General features: G+C 42.0%; 1 protein-coding gene across 4 annotated transcripts in view; it reads right to left on the bottom strand.

Annotated features, from left to right (window-relative positions):
• LOC137181809 (calmodulin-binding transcription activator 1-like) overlaps nt 1-15,352 on the bottom strand; it is a 58,785-nt gene that overhangs the window by 41,457 nt on the left and 1,976 nt on the right. For all 4 annotated transcript variants that reach the window (XM_067587837.1, XM_067587840.1, XM_067587838.1 and 1 more), the window contains exons 2-3: nt 14,977-15,072; nt 9,191-9,294 (exon numbers count right to left, since the gene is read on the bottom strand). In XM_067587837.1, coding sequence (XP_067443938.1) covers nt 9,191-9,294; nt 14,977-15,072 — 200 coding nt within the window. The remainder of the gene's footprint in view (nt 1-9,190; nt 9,295-14,976; nt 15,073-15,352) is intronic.

Here is a 15,352-nt window from a genome sequence, read left to right on the forward strand (position 1 = left end):
TAATGACACAGCTGCATTACAATACACAACTTGGTACACAGCTAATATCATATATGCAGAGAGACAGAACCCACACAAGCACACACTCTCCCTCTCTCTCTCTCTCTCTCTCTCTCTCTCTCTCTCACACACACACACACACACACACACACACACACAAATGCCACCTTGTTTAATCCACTGGGAATCAGTGAAATTTGATTACCGTGACTTTTACAAACACACTCCATATGAGAGTAGACATTCCATACATCAGCAGGAGGGCGGAGGATGAGGGAGGAAGAGGAGGACAGAGACAGGGAGATGGAGAAATATGTGATGGTAGAAAATACTACAGTTTGATAGAAGGAAACACTGGACATATGCACACTATGGTCTCTTGAGTAGAATTGTTCAGATATCACAACCAAGACTGAAAGAGCAGCACACACACATACTGCACACACACACACACACACACACACACACAGTATCTCACCCTAAGTCTAATACGGTAAATGTGGGAAGTGATGTATATTTACAAGTAAATGTATACACCTCCCAAGGTAAATCTTGTGAATGTGTACATTTCCAGGATAATGTTAGTGGAAAATGCTAGTCACAGCACCATGAGATTCACCGTGCACTCACTGTGTTTTATTGTGGATACAATGTAGAAGCCAGCTAAATTACCCGTTTGGCTTAGCTCCTGTAATAAACTGAGATCTGTGAGGCACAAGAGATACAACTGAGTAAGATTATAGCATCAGAAAAACAGGCAAAACTTATGTTGGGTAAAGCTTTCATACATGCCATCACGTTTGACCTGCATCATTGTATGAGGGTAGAACACAACTGAGCTCATTTTTTCCCCCTATAAACCTTTTAACATTTCCAGGAGAGATGAGATGTACTTTTAGTAATCGGAAATTCATGCCTTTTTTTTATTATTATCTGATCTTTTTGAGAAACATCGAACATACATACATTCATGTATAAAAACATTGTGTACACACAAGGTTGCCTCCAATGTTAAAGTCTTAAATTGTGATTCTGAAGAGTTTACCAAAACAAAACTCCATGAGGTCAAAAACCTGTTGATGAACACTGTTTGGTGTGCAGTAAATACGGCAGGAGATCTCCACGATAATGTGACTTCTCAACTCATTAACAAAGAAACACAGACATTAACAGACTTAACTTGAGAAATGCTACCAGTGAATGCTAAATACTTATGTTCATACTCTGTGGTTGATAATTCACATTTCTACTAAATATTCATAAACTATTCCGCAATACACATCTCTGTTATCAAATCAAATGTCCAGAGAGCAAATTGATAACGAGTAAAAAGCAATTAAAGTGTTCTGAAACACCACAGCAACTTGAAATGTTTTATTATGTTGTATTTTTTGCTAAGAAATAAATAACATTGATTTTGCACTGACAATGCAATTAAACAGCCACATAATCTTACCAGTTTTAATTAAAAATAGAGCTGCAGCCTGCAAGTGGCCATTAGTGGGTTGAAGCTCATGAGGACAATACACTCAGATCTATGTGATATCACAGTAAACAAAACTGACAGTTTGACCTCACCACAACTTAACACTACACTAACAAATGTCGTCTGATGCAGACTGTTTGTTTCTGTGAAGTATGATTACTTTAGTGTTGTTTGACTTTTCACATATTCTCTGCCAGTTTCTTTTTTTTTGCGTCCTTTACAAATGTTTACATGTCTGGATTAAGCATGAGGTAGGCAGTTAATAATGATGTCTGTAAAATGTACAGAGGCAACTTTGCATGGACAACACAAGTGTGTGCACACTGGAGAACATCCCAAATATTTGAATGGAGCTCAGCTTCAAATATTATGACACACTAGGAATAATAGTGCCATAACCATAATCTGTCAAAATATGCAGAGTGCAAAATGCTGTAAAGACTGGATCAACATTGTGCTAACAACAGCAGAAAAAAATACATAAAATGGAAAACAGATGAATACTACCAATGCAGAAATGAAGCCAGTGAAACGCACACTGAATTGATGTTACGTTAAAATTGTTTGAGGGCTACATTTCAGAAGTTTTTGATCAATATGTTAGAACTTTAAGTATAGTACAATTGTCTGACTGATATATATTTTTACAGGTTGGTAGATTTCAAATATTAACACCAAACTTTCAACACTTTCTCATTCAAGTAGGAGGGTGTGTCTAAACCTTTGACTGGTTCTGCACATACTGTTGTGCAGTGGGTAGATTTTGAGCACAGGGTAGGCTACAGTTTCACATTCATCTATCCTTTATGCACAGCTCTAGCCCATTATTGCTAGTGGACAACGCAATAATCCTTACACAACAATAAAGCAGTATCAATTGTCTGTAAAAACCTCTGAAATGACTCATGTGGAGCTCATGCAAGTGAAGTCTCAGGTGTCCGCAGATGTACTCAGTGTATACTTATCATATGAATTTACAGTAAAATATTGTTTAATAATGGTGAGTCTGGAAACTGCCGCAGAGTGAGCAACAGCAAATGAGCATGAATAAAAACTGGTCATCAGGGTAGTGCTGCCTGTGTTTTGGACCTGCAGACCATACAAATATATACCAAGACTTGGAGTAACAATTACACAAGTAGTCAGAGAGGAATTTACAGATGTTTTTTTCTTGGCAAGTACTGCTGGACTTGTGCGCCATAATTTGCATAAAACCCAATATGACAAACTAGAACTGCCTGTGGAGTATGAAAAAATGGTTGACTGAAACCTACCTTCGTAAAACATAAGCAGAGAGTACAAAATATATATTGACAAAAAATCTGAACTAGGCATATTCCTTTATAAGTCTCTAAGCTCCAGATATTATTAAGTCAGAAAACTAAGACGCTAAAGAAAAACCTCATCAAAATCAATAGGGTTCCAGCACCTGTGGTGCTTGATTTACATTGTAATGTTTTGTTGACATCTTGCTGCCATTTGGGGATGTAAACATGCAAAATTGCCTTGTGCTGCTGTAGAAATACACTTGACTCCAATAGCTCTTACAAAGTCTGATGAGCAGAAAGTTATCAAAGTTAAATAAAGTTATGAAGTTATCTAGACATAGCTCTACACATACAGTGCAAGTACTTGAAATGGGAATACAAGGACCATCTGTGTGTGTGCGCTCACATGCACACACATACACATTTTAATGCTTTATCTGTCTCCGATGAATTAAATCTAATTTACACAGGACTCAGATATTACAGCGGTTCTATGTGGGGACATTTAAAGATACAAAAAGTATTGTATCCACTGCGCAGCCTGGCTTCTTATTACAGCAGACACTGCTGGTCATTCACTTTGCTTGGAATCTAACAGGAACACACTCACTCACACACATGCAAGCGCACACAAACGAGCACCGACATATACACAACACCCCCACACTCACAGTCACACATTCCCACTGTTTAATATATTTCTGTGTCTCCAGTTAACAATATTTTGTGTCAAATTATAGTGGGCAAGATAAATAGTGGGTCTGTGCGACATGGAGAAAATAGAACAGGAGGAAAATGTGGAGCTTCCAGTTGGGGAGGAGGAGGAGGACAGAGGAGAGGAGAGGAGAGGAGAGGAGAGGAGAGGAGAGGAGAGGAGAGGAGAGGAGAGGAAAGGAGAGGAGACGAGAGAGAGGAGAGACAACACTAACTCCTACCTCAGACACCTGGCTTTCCCAGACCAGACTTGAAAAACCTGGTTAATCCCATCTCTTTGTGAACTTGTGTGTGCGGAAATAACTTGACTGAAAGTCACTGAAATACTGATCCAAACAATCAATGAAGCGTCTATGCACATGTCCAATATACCGTGTGCAGTCCCATTTGCAAATGAAAAGCTTGTATGTTAATTACATGTATCAGCAAGGAAATCACATTTATGAATAGAATGAATCTAATTGATTATTTGCATTGCTGCACATTTAGTTCATATTGTCGGTCTGGCCAGCAGGACAGTATGGATGTCTGGAGTTCGAGTGAAAATGGAAGTCACAACAGACACAAAATGACGTTGGGTGTTAATTGGGCTATGCTTGGCTCAGAGAGAGATGGAGAGATAGACAAAGAGGAGGAGAAAAAGAGAGCGGGAGGGAGAGAGATAGCCTGGAGGACTAATTAGTGATTATAACTTGGCGCTCTCCAAACATAAAATATTTCTCAACCCAAAAGACAGAGGAATGATTAAAAATAAAAGAATAGGAATCAAACACAAGGAGCTGTGAAACACCCCTCTGGTATTGTGTGTGCGTGTGTGGTGTATGTGTGTGTGTGTGTGTGTGTTTGTGTATACATGTGTGCATGCATGTGTGAGTGTGTGTGTGTGTGTGTGTTGGCTTCTTTGCCCCCTCATTAAACCATGCTTTACTCTGGTAAACGGCAACAGCACAGAGCTCAATGTCAACTGGAGAGGTTACAGCCATAGGCAGGCTCTGGGACACACACACACTGACATGGATACACTCTAAGTCTCTCACGAACATGTTATCTAACAAATGCATGAACGGCACACCCATTTCATTTAAAAAACCGAAACTTTCGGTAAGTTTCCAAAGGCACGCTACTTTTGTCTTTGTTCTGACACAGCCGACAAAATGGAGAGTGTCAGCCTCTCCCGGCCCCGCACCAGCATGAGCTGGACATTAGCAATTCACACATCAAAGTCATAAATCAAGGGCACCCTTCACCACAGTATAAATGGAACATGGAGGCCTGAAAATGGCTGTCAGCTAACTGTATCGTTCTTACCATAATGGATCCATAGTATTTTTTCCACATAGTCTGACATTTAACGTCATCCCTCCTGTGTAACTTTTTCCTGCGTCATGTTTTACCTACGGGGGAAAAAAAGGCAAATATCTCTACAGAAATGTAGGAATACAATTCATGCATATTTAATTCAATGTATCTATTTAATGGCTCACAAACAACCGTAATGACATGAATAATAAATTAAACATGCACACACACACTCATAGACACAAGCACATGCACACAAAGCTTTGTTTGGGCTAGAAACTGAAGCGTACACAAGCTGAGAAGCCGCAGCACGCACAGGTGAGTGTGAATGGGTTCCTGACATTTCTACCTGAGATTTAGAGCTTTTGTCCTTCACCAATTGTTTTTTCTTTTTTTTTTCTGTCGTACACGTTTGGCATCGCGAGCAGACGAATTGACAATTTCACCTCTCTCTTATCACCTTCGATGTACTGCACAATCATGAACGCCGTTTGTGTCACACTTGCAACATCGATCAAACCATTAGCACAAATACACACACACGCACGCACACAAAGAGACACATCCAATCTGTTGCCACGGCAACACCTCCCCTTGATGCACACACACACACACACACACACACACACATCCACACAAGGCAGATGGGGCAGTGGTCTAAAATGTATATGCTTTTTGATCTGCTTCTCATTCAAGCTATCATGTTAGTGTCATGCAGCGGCACAGCCAGACATGAGCGTGCGTGAACTGTCAACTAGCTGCCTTCACAACATACACCTACCAATAAATCACGGCTTCATAAGAGCAGAGGTCTACAATAAAACACTGCATGTTTCATATCATGTTATTTCATATCATTAATACCAAAATAATGCCTTCTTCTTACACCTCGCTCTTTTTTTTTTTTTTTTTTGTACAGTTGAGTGACATGTGGAGCAGACTCGCATGCAGAAGCATTGTGGCACAGACGGCTGTCGTCTGTGTGATGTACTGAAGTCTGTACCAACCCGTTTGACAGAAGCTTTTAAAATGCACATTAGATCACTCAATGGCGCGCAGACATAGCATGTGCGTGTTGGAATTTAAGCTTTTGGAAGGGAATTTTACTCGTTATTCAACTCAGTCTTGCCTCTTAAAATATGAGTCAGGAAGTCAAGGGTCCCCAAAAGAGTAATCATATCTTTTCAGAAGCTTGAGTCCCAGGACCTAACTATAAAGTTTGTCTTTGTCTATGGTAAAAAAAGTTATTCTGGTGCTCCAAAGAATTTGCTGAAACCAAACAACAAGTCACTCCCGAGGGAGGGATAAAACAGGCTCTACCATCATCTGTCCACCTGAGTGTGGTTTGTTATCTAAAACTAGTCTATAGTCTATTACCATGGACAGATACACATACACCCCCAATCTATTATTGAACAAAAGGCTCACGACTCCGTTCAGCCCTTCGGGGAGGAATCCATCCCTCCATCCCAGAATAATTTCACACATCAGTAGATACACAAAAGAGAGAGAAAGGGAGGAAGAGAGGGGAAGGGAAGGGAAAGAAGAGCGGAAAGGACGGAGAGGAGGAGGAGGAGGAGGAGGAGGAGGAGTGGACGGGGTAAAAATGTATAGGGTTACAGCTCAGTGCTCGTGGGGGGCTAAGGTGTCGTGGGGAGCCATGCGTGACAAAACAGAGATCATAGGATCTTATGCTATCACGCACGTGTGCGAGAAAACAAACGCAGACACACGGAGATACCCGCACACACTTACAGAGACATACGCACGCCAAGAAAAAAGGTGAGAGTAAGGACATATCAGATGAGGACTTGTTAGAATTGGTTCTGACTTAATCAGAGCTGGAAATCTCTTTATCTATCACACTCTCCTCTTCTTATTCACAAAGAAACACACACACCCACACACTCACAAACTAAGGATAATCCTAATTCTACATGCAGACATGTATAAACAGCATGCAGAAACCCACCACCCATACAGTGACAAACACAAAACCAATTCTTTTGATAGAGATGTAACACACAAAAACAAACATGCACACCCAAACACACACACATATACAAGTGTGTCTACACACCAAATAATTACCGGGCCTTTTAAAAACACTATTTGTCGACACATAACACATCACCACACTTTATGAGCAGCATCCAGACCAGAAAAGGATTATATTTCCAGCTAACAAACAAACACACACACACACACACACATATAGTAGGGATGTGACTGAATAAATAAATTGAAAGCTTCAAATCTGACAGCTGATTTGACAGCTGATTGGTCAGGAAATATGTCAATATGTACATGTAAAATTGTATTAGTGCATTACCCTACAATCTACAGTGGACATGTAAAGCATAATGTGTCTAAAATTCGATGACCAACGATGATTTCAGTTTTCAATATGTTGCTGATGAAAACTACTGTACTTCTCACAGAAAAAAATCTATTATTTTGTCGCAGCTGCTACGAAATAATCGACCACAATAATCGAGAGCTGTGCGTATCTCTAACAGACAAGCTCACCCACATATGTACAAACACATAAACAGAATGAAATACATACATGCGGTAGACGCACAAGCAAGCATACACAAAGCTCCCCCCCTACAAAAGCACGAAGCGAGAGGAGCGGCAGACACAATGGAGTGTTTAAGTATGCAGGAAACTTTATGCCTGGGTGGAAGAGGAGCTTTGAAGGAATTCGCTGAGGGACACCCAACCTCCCCCTGAACTGAGCCTGTACCTCCTCATCAGAAAGAGAGCAATGGAGAGAGAGCGAGAGAGGGAGGAGGGGGGGAGAGGCAATGAAAGATAAAGATACAGAGGACTAGATGGTAAGTTGGAACGGAGACTGATGTAGAGAAAGTGGGAGAAAAGGTGGGGGGGTGGGGGGGGCAGCAACAAGGTGCTCTGGTCTAGTCCCTGCGCCTTGTGTACAATTGCTCTTGCTTAGGCTGATGTGTGGAAGTCCCTAACCGGCAGCAGCGGTCACGTTGTTCTGAACCACACACACACACACATGCATGCACACACACTGCCTATTCATGTGAGCACACTGTTCAGTAGGCGCTGTGCTTAACTCCCAGTATGACCTTCATTGAGATGGATTGCATGAAAAATGTAATGACTTTCCTGAGAGAAAAACCACAGGCCAAATCAGCTTTGCATTGCATAATAATGCTGGACTTGGTAATCAATAACACAAACACACAAACACACATCCATAATGGAGTGCACAGCCTGCACATGGAGAAAATGTCTCAGCAGAGGCCAACCACATCACAATGGATGGAGCAAACCACCAGTGGAGAGCTGTGCAATGCATAAACAAGGAGCTATTGACGATAAATGCCTGCATCCATTTCCACCCATCAAACACTTCCCTGAGCTAACAGCTTAAGTCTGGAACAACATGCAACTCTGAAAAGCTTTTCACACCCCAAATGTTTAGCTCAGGTTTTTCTTTGGCCTTGAGTAAAGAGTTGTCCGAACCTAATTTGTCCCCATTTTACACTGTACCACTTAGCCAGCAGCAGAATTGGAGTTCTCTATTGTTCATGCTATAAATATGATGCTAATTTTGGCCCAGAGCAGGGCAAACGTAGCCCTATATTAATGGGGGGTAGCCATGTATTTGGGTGAATAGTCAAAGCATACCAAAAGTTCAGTTCTAAAGTGTGGTTAACATTGAGTAAAGTGAAGTGGAAAAAAGACCTTAACATTACTTTCCCTTTAACTCGTTTTTATGATCAAATCCTCTGAGTGCATGGTCATTGCTTTTGTTGTTTATACCTCACAGACGGCTTTTCATTTTCCTTCCTATTTTTTATTTTTTGGCGGACAACTTTACACACTGTAACAAAAGCATCATTTTCACACATAACACAAGACACAACGGAAAAAAGCAACTTTGAGCAGAAATGTGCCTCACATTTAACAGCTTTCTATGGTTGCATAGCAACAATGTGAGGTTCAGAAAACAATCTTTATCATACTGACCATAGGCTTTTTTGGACCCAGAAACACCCAGCAGTGGAGACATTCAATCTGTTGTCTTATTTCTTGTTTCTTAGCCTCTAAGCCCTATAGTTTCAGACCCATGAGTCCCTGTTTCCTACGCCGTAAACCAGAGTTTGTTTGGATTACAAAGTGAAATAGACAGCAATGTGCCAAATGGAAGGTACTGTCGGTGGGATTTTGGCTGTGAGCTCACGTTGTTTTTTTATTTCCTCGTGTCACTGTTTTAGGGTCCCATAATGAAAGGATGCCCTTGTCTTTATTTACCTCCTCTTCATCACTCAATGTGACATTAGCTGGAGATGAGTCACCAGCAAAAAAAAACAACAAAAAAAACAAAACAAAAAACCCCCAAAACTGAGTTCATCTCACTGTCACGCATATTTTGAGTGTGTCTCACCTCGTTGGTGTTCCAGCGATGGCGCTCCTTGGGCAGAGAGGAACATTTGGGTAGACACTCCAGCAGCTTCTTAGGAAGGTAGATCTTCAGCTGGCCCGGCTCATCTGTAGCAGAAGGGGAGGGGGTGAAGATAAAGGAAGATAAATGAGGGATGAGTAAGAAGAAGAGAGAAATTTCTCATCAGACACAGAGACATAGTGAGAGGAGAATACCAAAACGCAGCATCTCTGGGATCTGGCTGAATAAAATAATAGCAAGCTTTTATTGAGTAGCATTTTAATGACTTGATGTGACCTTAAAGGGAAATTTTGCCACGTTTTATGTGGCTATCCAATCAGTTTTGATGGTAAATGGAGTCAATTTGAAGCAATAAATTGCTCAGCGTGCACTATATTGACTGAGAAAGCTGAGTTTTCCTGCTCGCGGAGTGCCTATATGTATCAGGATGCATTGTGCACGAGCTTCTGATGCCCAACCCCCAAATGCAGTCGCAGCCTCGGCTTCTCTACGCTGCATTCCTTCGGCCGTATACTCTGGCTCGAATAAATACGGCTGAATATCCGAGTCAGCCAAAACAAAAAATGTATCCTCCTCCATAACATCCTCTGCACTCATATTTTGTGATGCCATTTTAGTTGTTGGAAACTTAGGTAGTTTGCAGTACAAGCAAAGTGAACAAGAAAGTTTTGTTTTTGAGAGGCACCTAGAGCACGCCCCCTGGCTACCCAGAGGCAAAATGGTCCTTCAAGCATGTGACTTTGTTAAGGCTTCTGAAGGACATCAGAGGCTTTAATCATTTTGTTAAAAGAAAATGATCTTTGATAATTTTCTGGTTATTTTAGATTGATCAGAAATACAGCAAATAATTGTTGGCAAATTAGTGAAAAAAGATGTCTGTGGCTGATATCTTTTATGTCCCAGTAAGCATGTTAAACCTAATTAAAGAAACAAGAGAAAACAATCACATTGCACACCAACTAAATCATATATTTCCAGGGCATCTTAATGTAAACCCATCTTATTATATGTTTTTAATTTATGGGTGACATGGAGTGAGGTAGACAACTGTATGGTTGCTAATTTTATCAATCAAGGTGCATGGTACAAAGAATAGTTAAGTGCACAGAGGGAGTGGCAGCAGACTTAATTTTGAACAGTAGGTGGAGGTGCACAGCACACCTGAGGCCCACAAAGAAACAGATTTGGATTAGTTAGAATCCATTATCATACATTATCTGTGCATTTGGGGTTGGTAGCGATTGTAGTCAATCACATGGGCATCTCTTATCCCCTTTAAAAGCAATGCTCTCCCCACAGTGTTATACAGACAGTTTAGTAATGGAGCAGAGACTCCAGACTAACTCCTCCAGAGAGGAAACGAACACTCTTGTTTAGGGGCTGGAGGGTCACAAATTTACAGCAGCTGAAATGCCGCAACAAGCAGATGATATTTAATTTGAAGTTGAATTCATGTTTCTGGACATATTGAAAATCCTTAGAGCACCATGTTTTCAGTGTGTAATGATGAACAGTTTTATTTGGAATGATTCACACACCAACACACAGGTGAGGTAACTGTAAAAAATCAGTTAGCCCTCACCTTCTTGGTATTATTGCCTTATCAACAAATCCCATAAAAAGAACAGAGCCAGCAATGAAATGACGCTACTTACAAGTATTGCATGTATTGCCAAAGCCTGATATAGCTTAAGCTGTATAACAGTTAAGCGTTATAGGGTTCCATCGCCGTAGCTACGCCTTGACCTCTACTTGCTGTCAAAAACTATGAAAACACATTACTGCACTTGGTGACATGTTTCTTCATTAAAGTGAACATGGGCGCTGTAAATTATTTTGAGTTGATCCCATATACACCATCCTGCTGTTGTAAATGACTCACCTACACATCAAATCTGTGGCTAAAAATAGTTATATGTACTTTTGTTTCTGTTTGAATAACATTTGCTTGTTTTAGGAATTTACTTTCTCTTTTTTTAAACCGATATATATTTATTGTATGACTTGGATTTACATCTTCAATAGGAACCAATGGATTGTAGATGAGTGTCAAAGACAGGGCAGTAAAGTCAGAAAGTATTGAGAGAGAGTCTAACACATTGTTGGTTTTGGTCTTCTCGTGGGATATATTGATAATAACAAAAATAGGGAATGTTGCCAGCCTTAAATTTGAAAAATCGTTGTAATATGGGCTACTGGCAGAAGAATATATATCAAAAGTGAAACAGACAAGCAAAACATGAATAATAGGGGTTTTTGTACTTTTGTAGAGATCAATAAGAGTGCACCACAACCAAAACATGGTGGCTTTGCCCCCTCTGTGCCTCTCCTCTCACTGCGGCGCATGGAGAATCACCAAAATACTGAATAGACGCAGGTGAGGGGAAAAAAAATCCCACTGCGCCTCAGGAAAATACCATTTCCCCGGCGCAAAGCGTCCACACAAAGATAGAGCCCCTGGTGTGTGTGTGTGTGCGTGTGTGCGTGTGTGTGTGCCTGTTTGTGAGTGCGTGCCCAACGGGTGTGCTGCTCAGAAGTCAAAGAGAGCAAGCACTCAAAGGTTATTGATAAGCATTTGAGTAGAGGGCGTCCATTCATGACTCCCCTGGGAAGATAGGAATTATACTCTACCTGAGGGCAGACGACAGAGCGAGAGAAAAAGAGCAATAGGTGGGGTGGGAGGGTCAGAGCGGGAGACGGAGAGAGGCAGGGAGACAACGAGCTAGAGACAGTTAATGAAGAAAAAAAAAAAGAAACTTCCGAGAGAGAGAGAGAGAAGAATTAGAAAGTGAGACTTTTGCAAGGACAAGAGATGGAACAAGGTAACACAAATACAAGATGAGAGAAAAGTACTGTAGCAGGACGGGAGTGGGGTCTATGTGTGTGTGTGCTCATGTGAGTATGTAGGTGTCTGAGCATGTGTGTGTTTGTGTCAGTAGGAAGTGTGTTCAGGCACGTATGCTCCCCCTAATCAATTATGCATTTATTAATAGAAGGCCTGAGAAGACAGAATTTCAAACAGCTGAACGGTGCAGCAGCTTAGTTAAACAGCTGAATGGTGCAGCTTAGTTAAAGCCTAATTTCTTTTTTAGCAGCACTCCAGCGTCTCTGCTATGAATGCCAATCAGCGTTTAAACCCCACCCCTCCTGGCTATAACCCCCTCCCCTCCCCCTGCTGTTCTGAAGAATTCTCATCAGAGCCTCGCCTTTGAAATGTACCAGAACCACCACATCAAACAAGCCCGTTGCACATGCGTCGGCACACACGCAAACACCCGCACCCACACGCATGCACGCTCATACATGCAAACAGACACGCACACACACACACACACACACACACACACACACATATGCTCACAGTGCTCGGCGATCAAAGAACACACATCACAGTATTTGTCCCAGAGTGACTCTTTTTTTTTTTTTTTTTAAACCAGTGACCTTGGTACTGAAATCCCTTTCAAAGCACACCTTCATGGACATGAACATCATCTTAACCTATTCTCTCATTTATTCTCCCTGCTGACGAGGAATGGAGGACCAACTTTGCAGATTTGTTGAATGCTTGTGAGCTTTTACAACCCAAAGAGTTGTATCTTGTATTTCTAACAACCCCGAAACAGAAAATGCATCTCTGTTTTAAAAAATTCAGCCTGTGTGCTGTCACAATCCTCTTTTCCATCTGTTCAAAATGACTCTCAGTGGAGCTGTATTGTGGTGTGACACGGGGCAAAAACTTCTCTTTAGTTTCTGGCTACCCAGGAAAATGAACCATCCTGGGAGACAGGGGAAAAAACATCTAAATATAGAAATACAGCGTGATTCACATTTATATTTGTATTTTAAATAATAAAATAATTTCAATTCCTGCATTGCTTCATGTAAGTCCTTAAGCAGTGAGCCACAATAACTGTACATGGATCACTCACTCACTTTCAAATCTAGTAAAAAGAATCCAAAGTGACAAAGCTTGAATGCTAATGTGAAACTGATGGCTCATTAAGTCATACAGAGGTATGCGTGCTAAAAAGTGAAAATGTTCGACCAAAGTGAAACATTGCTTTAGTAGCCTATCAAATGCCATAATTTAGACTGGAATCACAGAGAAGAGCGGCCTGCGACTGATGAATATTTTACCTCATAAAACTGTCATCTCCATATTTAACACAGAAACAAGCCAATGCCCTTGTGAGATGGCTGTCAGTTAATTATAAAACTCTCCTCAGTAAAGAGAAAGAAAAACGCTCCAAATGCAACTCTTAACTCTTCCCCCTACTGATATTAGGAGGCGTCAGGGGAAATTTTCACATTTTCCCCCCTTTTCGGGATGAAATTAATGTGACAGAAAGAAAGGCTCATTGCACAGCAGCTAGATAGAGGGAGGGAGGGAGGGAGGGAAGAGAGGGAGGGAGGGAGGGAGGGAGGAGGGTGGGAGGGCAGGAGGGAGAAGAGCCAGGGCAGGGAGAAGAAAGGGGTGAGCATAGCACGGGATGAGCGAGAGTGCAGGAGGAGGGAGGGAGAGACTAGAGAAAGAGGGAGAGCAGGGGGCGGAGGGGAGGAGGGGGGGAGGGATAGAGAGATGGGCGTGCATGCTAATTTTATCATTCTGCTGATAAACTTTTCCTCCAGTAATCCTCCAGCTGGGACGTGAGAACAGATAGGAGACAGGGATAGGCCCGGGAAGTCTCAGCTCATATTAAACAGCCATCCCAAACAGAACTCTCTGTTCTATTCTATTCTACTCTGCTTTTCAGATTTCCTAAGTCTTTATTTGTGACTGTCTTGTTTCCTCTCTCCCCTTTTGACAAACTAAGAGGGGTCTGGTGCAACTATGGGGCCATTTTGAGATGAAAAAGGGGATGCGGCGGGGGTGTGTATGTGCGTGTGTGTTGTGGTTGGGGGGGGGGCGTTTCTACATACCTCCCCCCTCCCATACCCATAACCCCCACCACAACCTCACAAAGCACCCTGTCTGTCTGCTCCTCCTCACATCTGTTTATTTTCCTCCAAAGTGTCCCCCTAACACACACACACACACACACACACAGGCAGAGGGGCACACACATGCATCTGCGTCATGTCCTCTGAAATCAATAACCAATCAAAGCAATCATTGTCTTTATAGTCCCTCTAACACACCACGGCGATCCACACACAGCCTGGCACACACTCACACAAATACATAACCGTGCGACGACCCCAGATTACACACTCCATCTCACTTCTAGTTTAACCAGGCCCATTGAGGATTAGAGATACATAATGCCATGTGTACAGATTAGGTATGACAATAAACTACTGATAGCCAAAATAAGCGCTGCCTTCTCTGTGACTTTCTATGGCTATGTGCAGATGAGTGTGTGTGTGTGTGTGTGTGTGTGTGTGTGTGTGTGCTAATACTGTACCGGCATGCATGAATAAACATGATGTGTTACAGAGCTGAATTGGAATGACGTCTCAGCAGAGAGATACAGAGATAGAGTGTGTGTTTGTTTTGTGTGTGTGTGTTGCGTGTGTACGTATGTGTAAGTGTGATCTGTAACAGAGCAGATGAGAAGGAGACCTCAGTTCCCGCATCACATCATTCTGCCAGAAGGCTTTTATACTTGCTCCCAGAGTCACCCTGTGCTACAGACAAAATGTGCGCGCCACACTTAAACACCCTCATGCACGCACGCACACACACACACACACACACACACACACACACACACACAATGCGCACATGCACGCACAAACAGTGTGAGAAGCATTTGTGTGGCTCTTACTGTTGGCGTCAGTGTCGTCACTCTTGGGAGGGGTGTGTCCTGTGTAACCAACAGCAATCCTGACCATTCGCTCTGGATTTCTTATCTTCTTCAGTCCTACAAAGAGATAAAAAGGAGAAGGGGGAAAGAGACAAAGACAGAGACATATTTAGCAGACGCTCCAGACTCTGGTTTCCTTGGCAGTTGTACACCTCACCTCATTCTTCCTCCTCTTAAGCCCAGAGACAAAACTCCAAGTGATATGCATGTGGGCTGATCCATTTTCTGATCCACTAACTTGCATCCATTGTGTCCCCTGATCGATTGGCCACAGTAGATACACTGCCTCCGTGTGTGTGACTAACTTGTACCCGGCTTTAGTTTCTCTTCTCTCTCA

This window comes from Thunnus thynnus, chromosome 4 (genome assembly GCF_963924715.1).
Source record: "Thunnus thynnus chromosome 4, fThuThy2.1, whole genome shotgun sequence".
Lineage (NCBI taxonomy): Eukaryota > Metazoa > Chordata > Actinopteri > Scombriformes > Scombridae > Thunnus > Thunnus thynnus.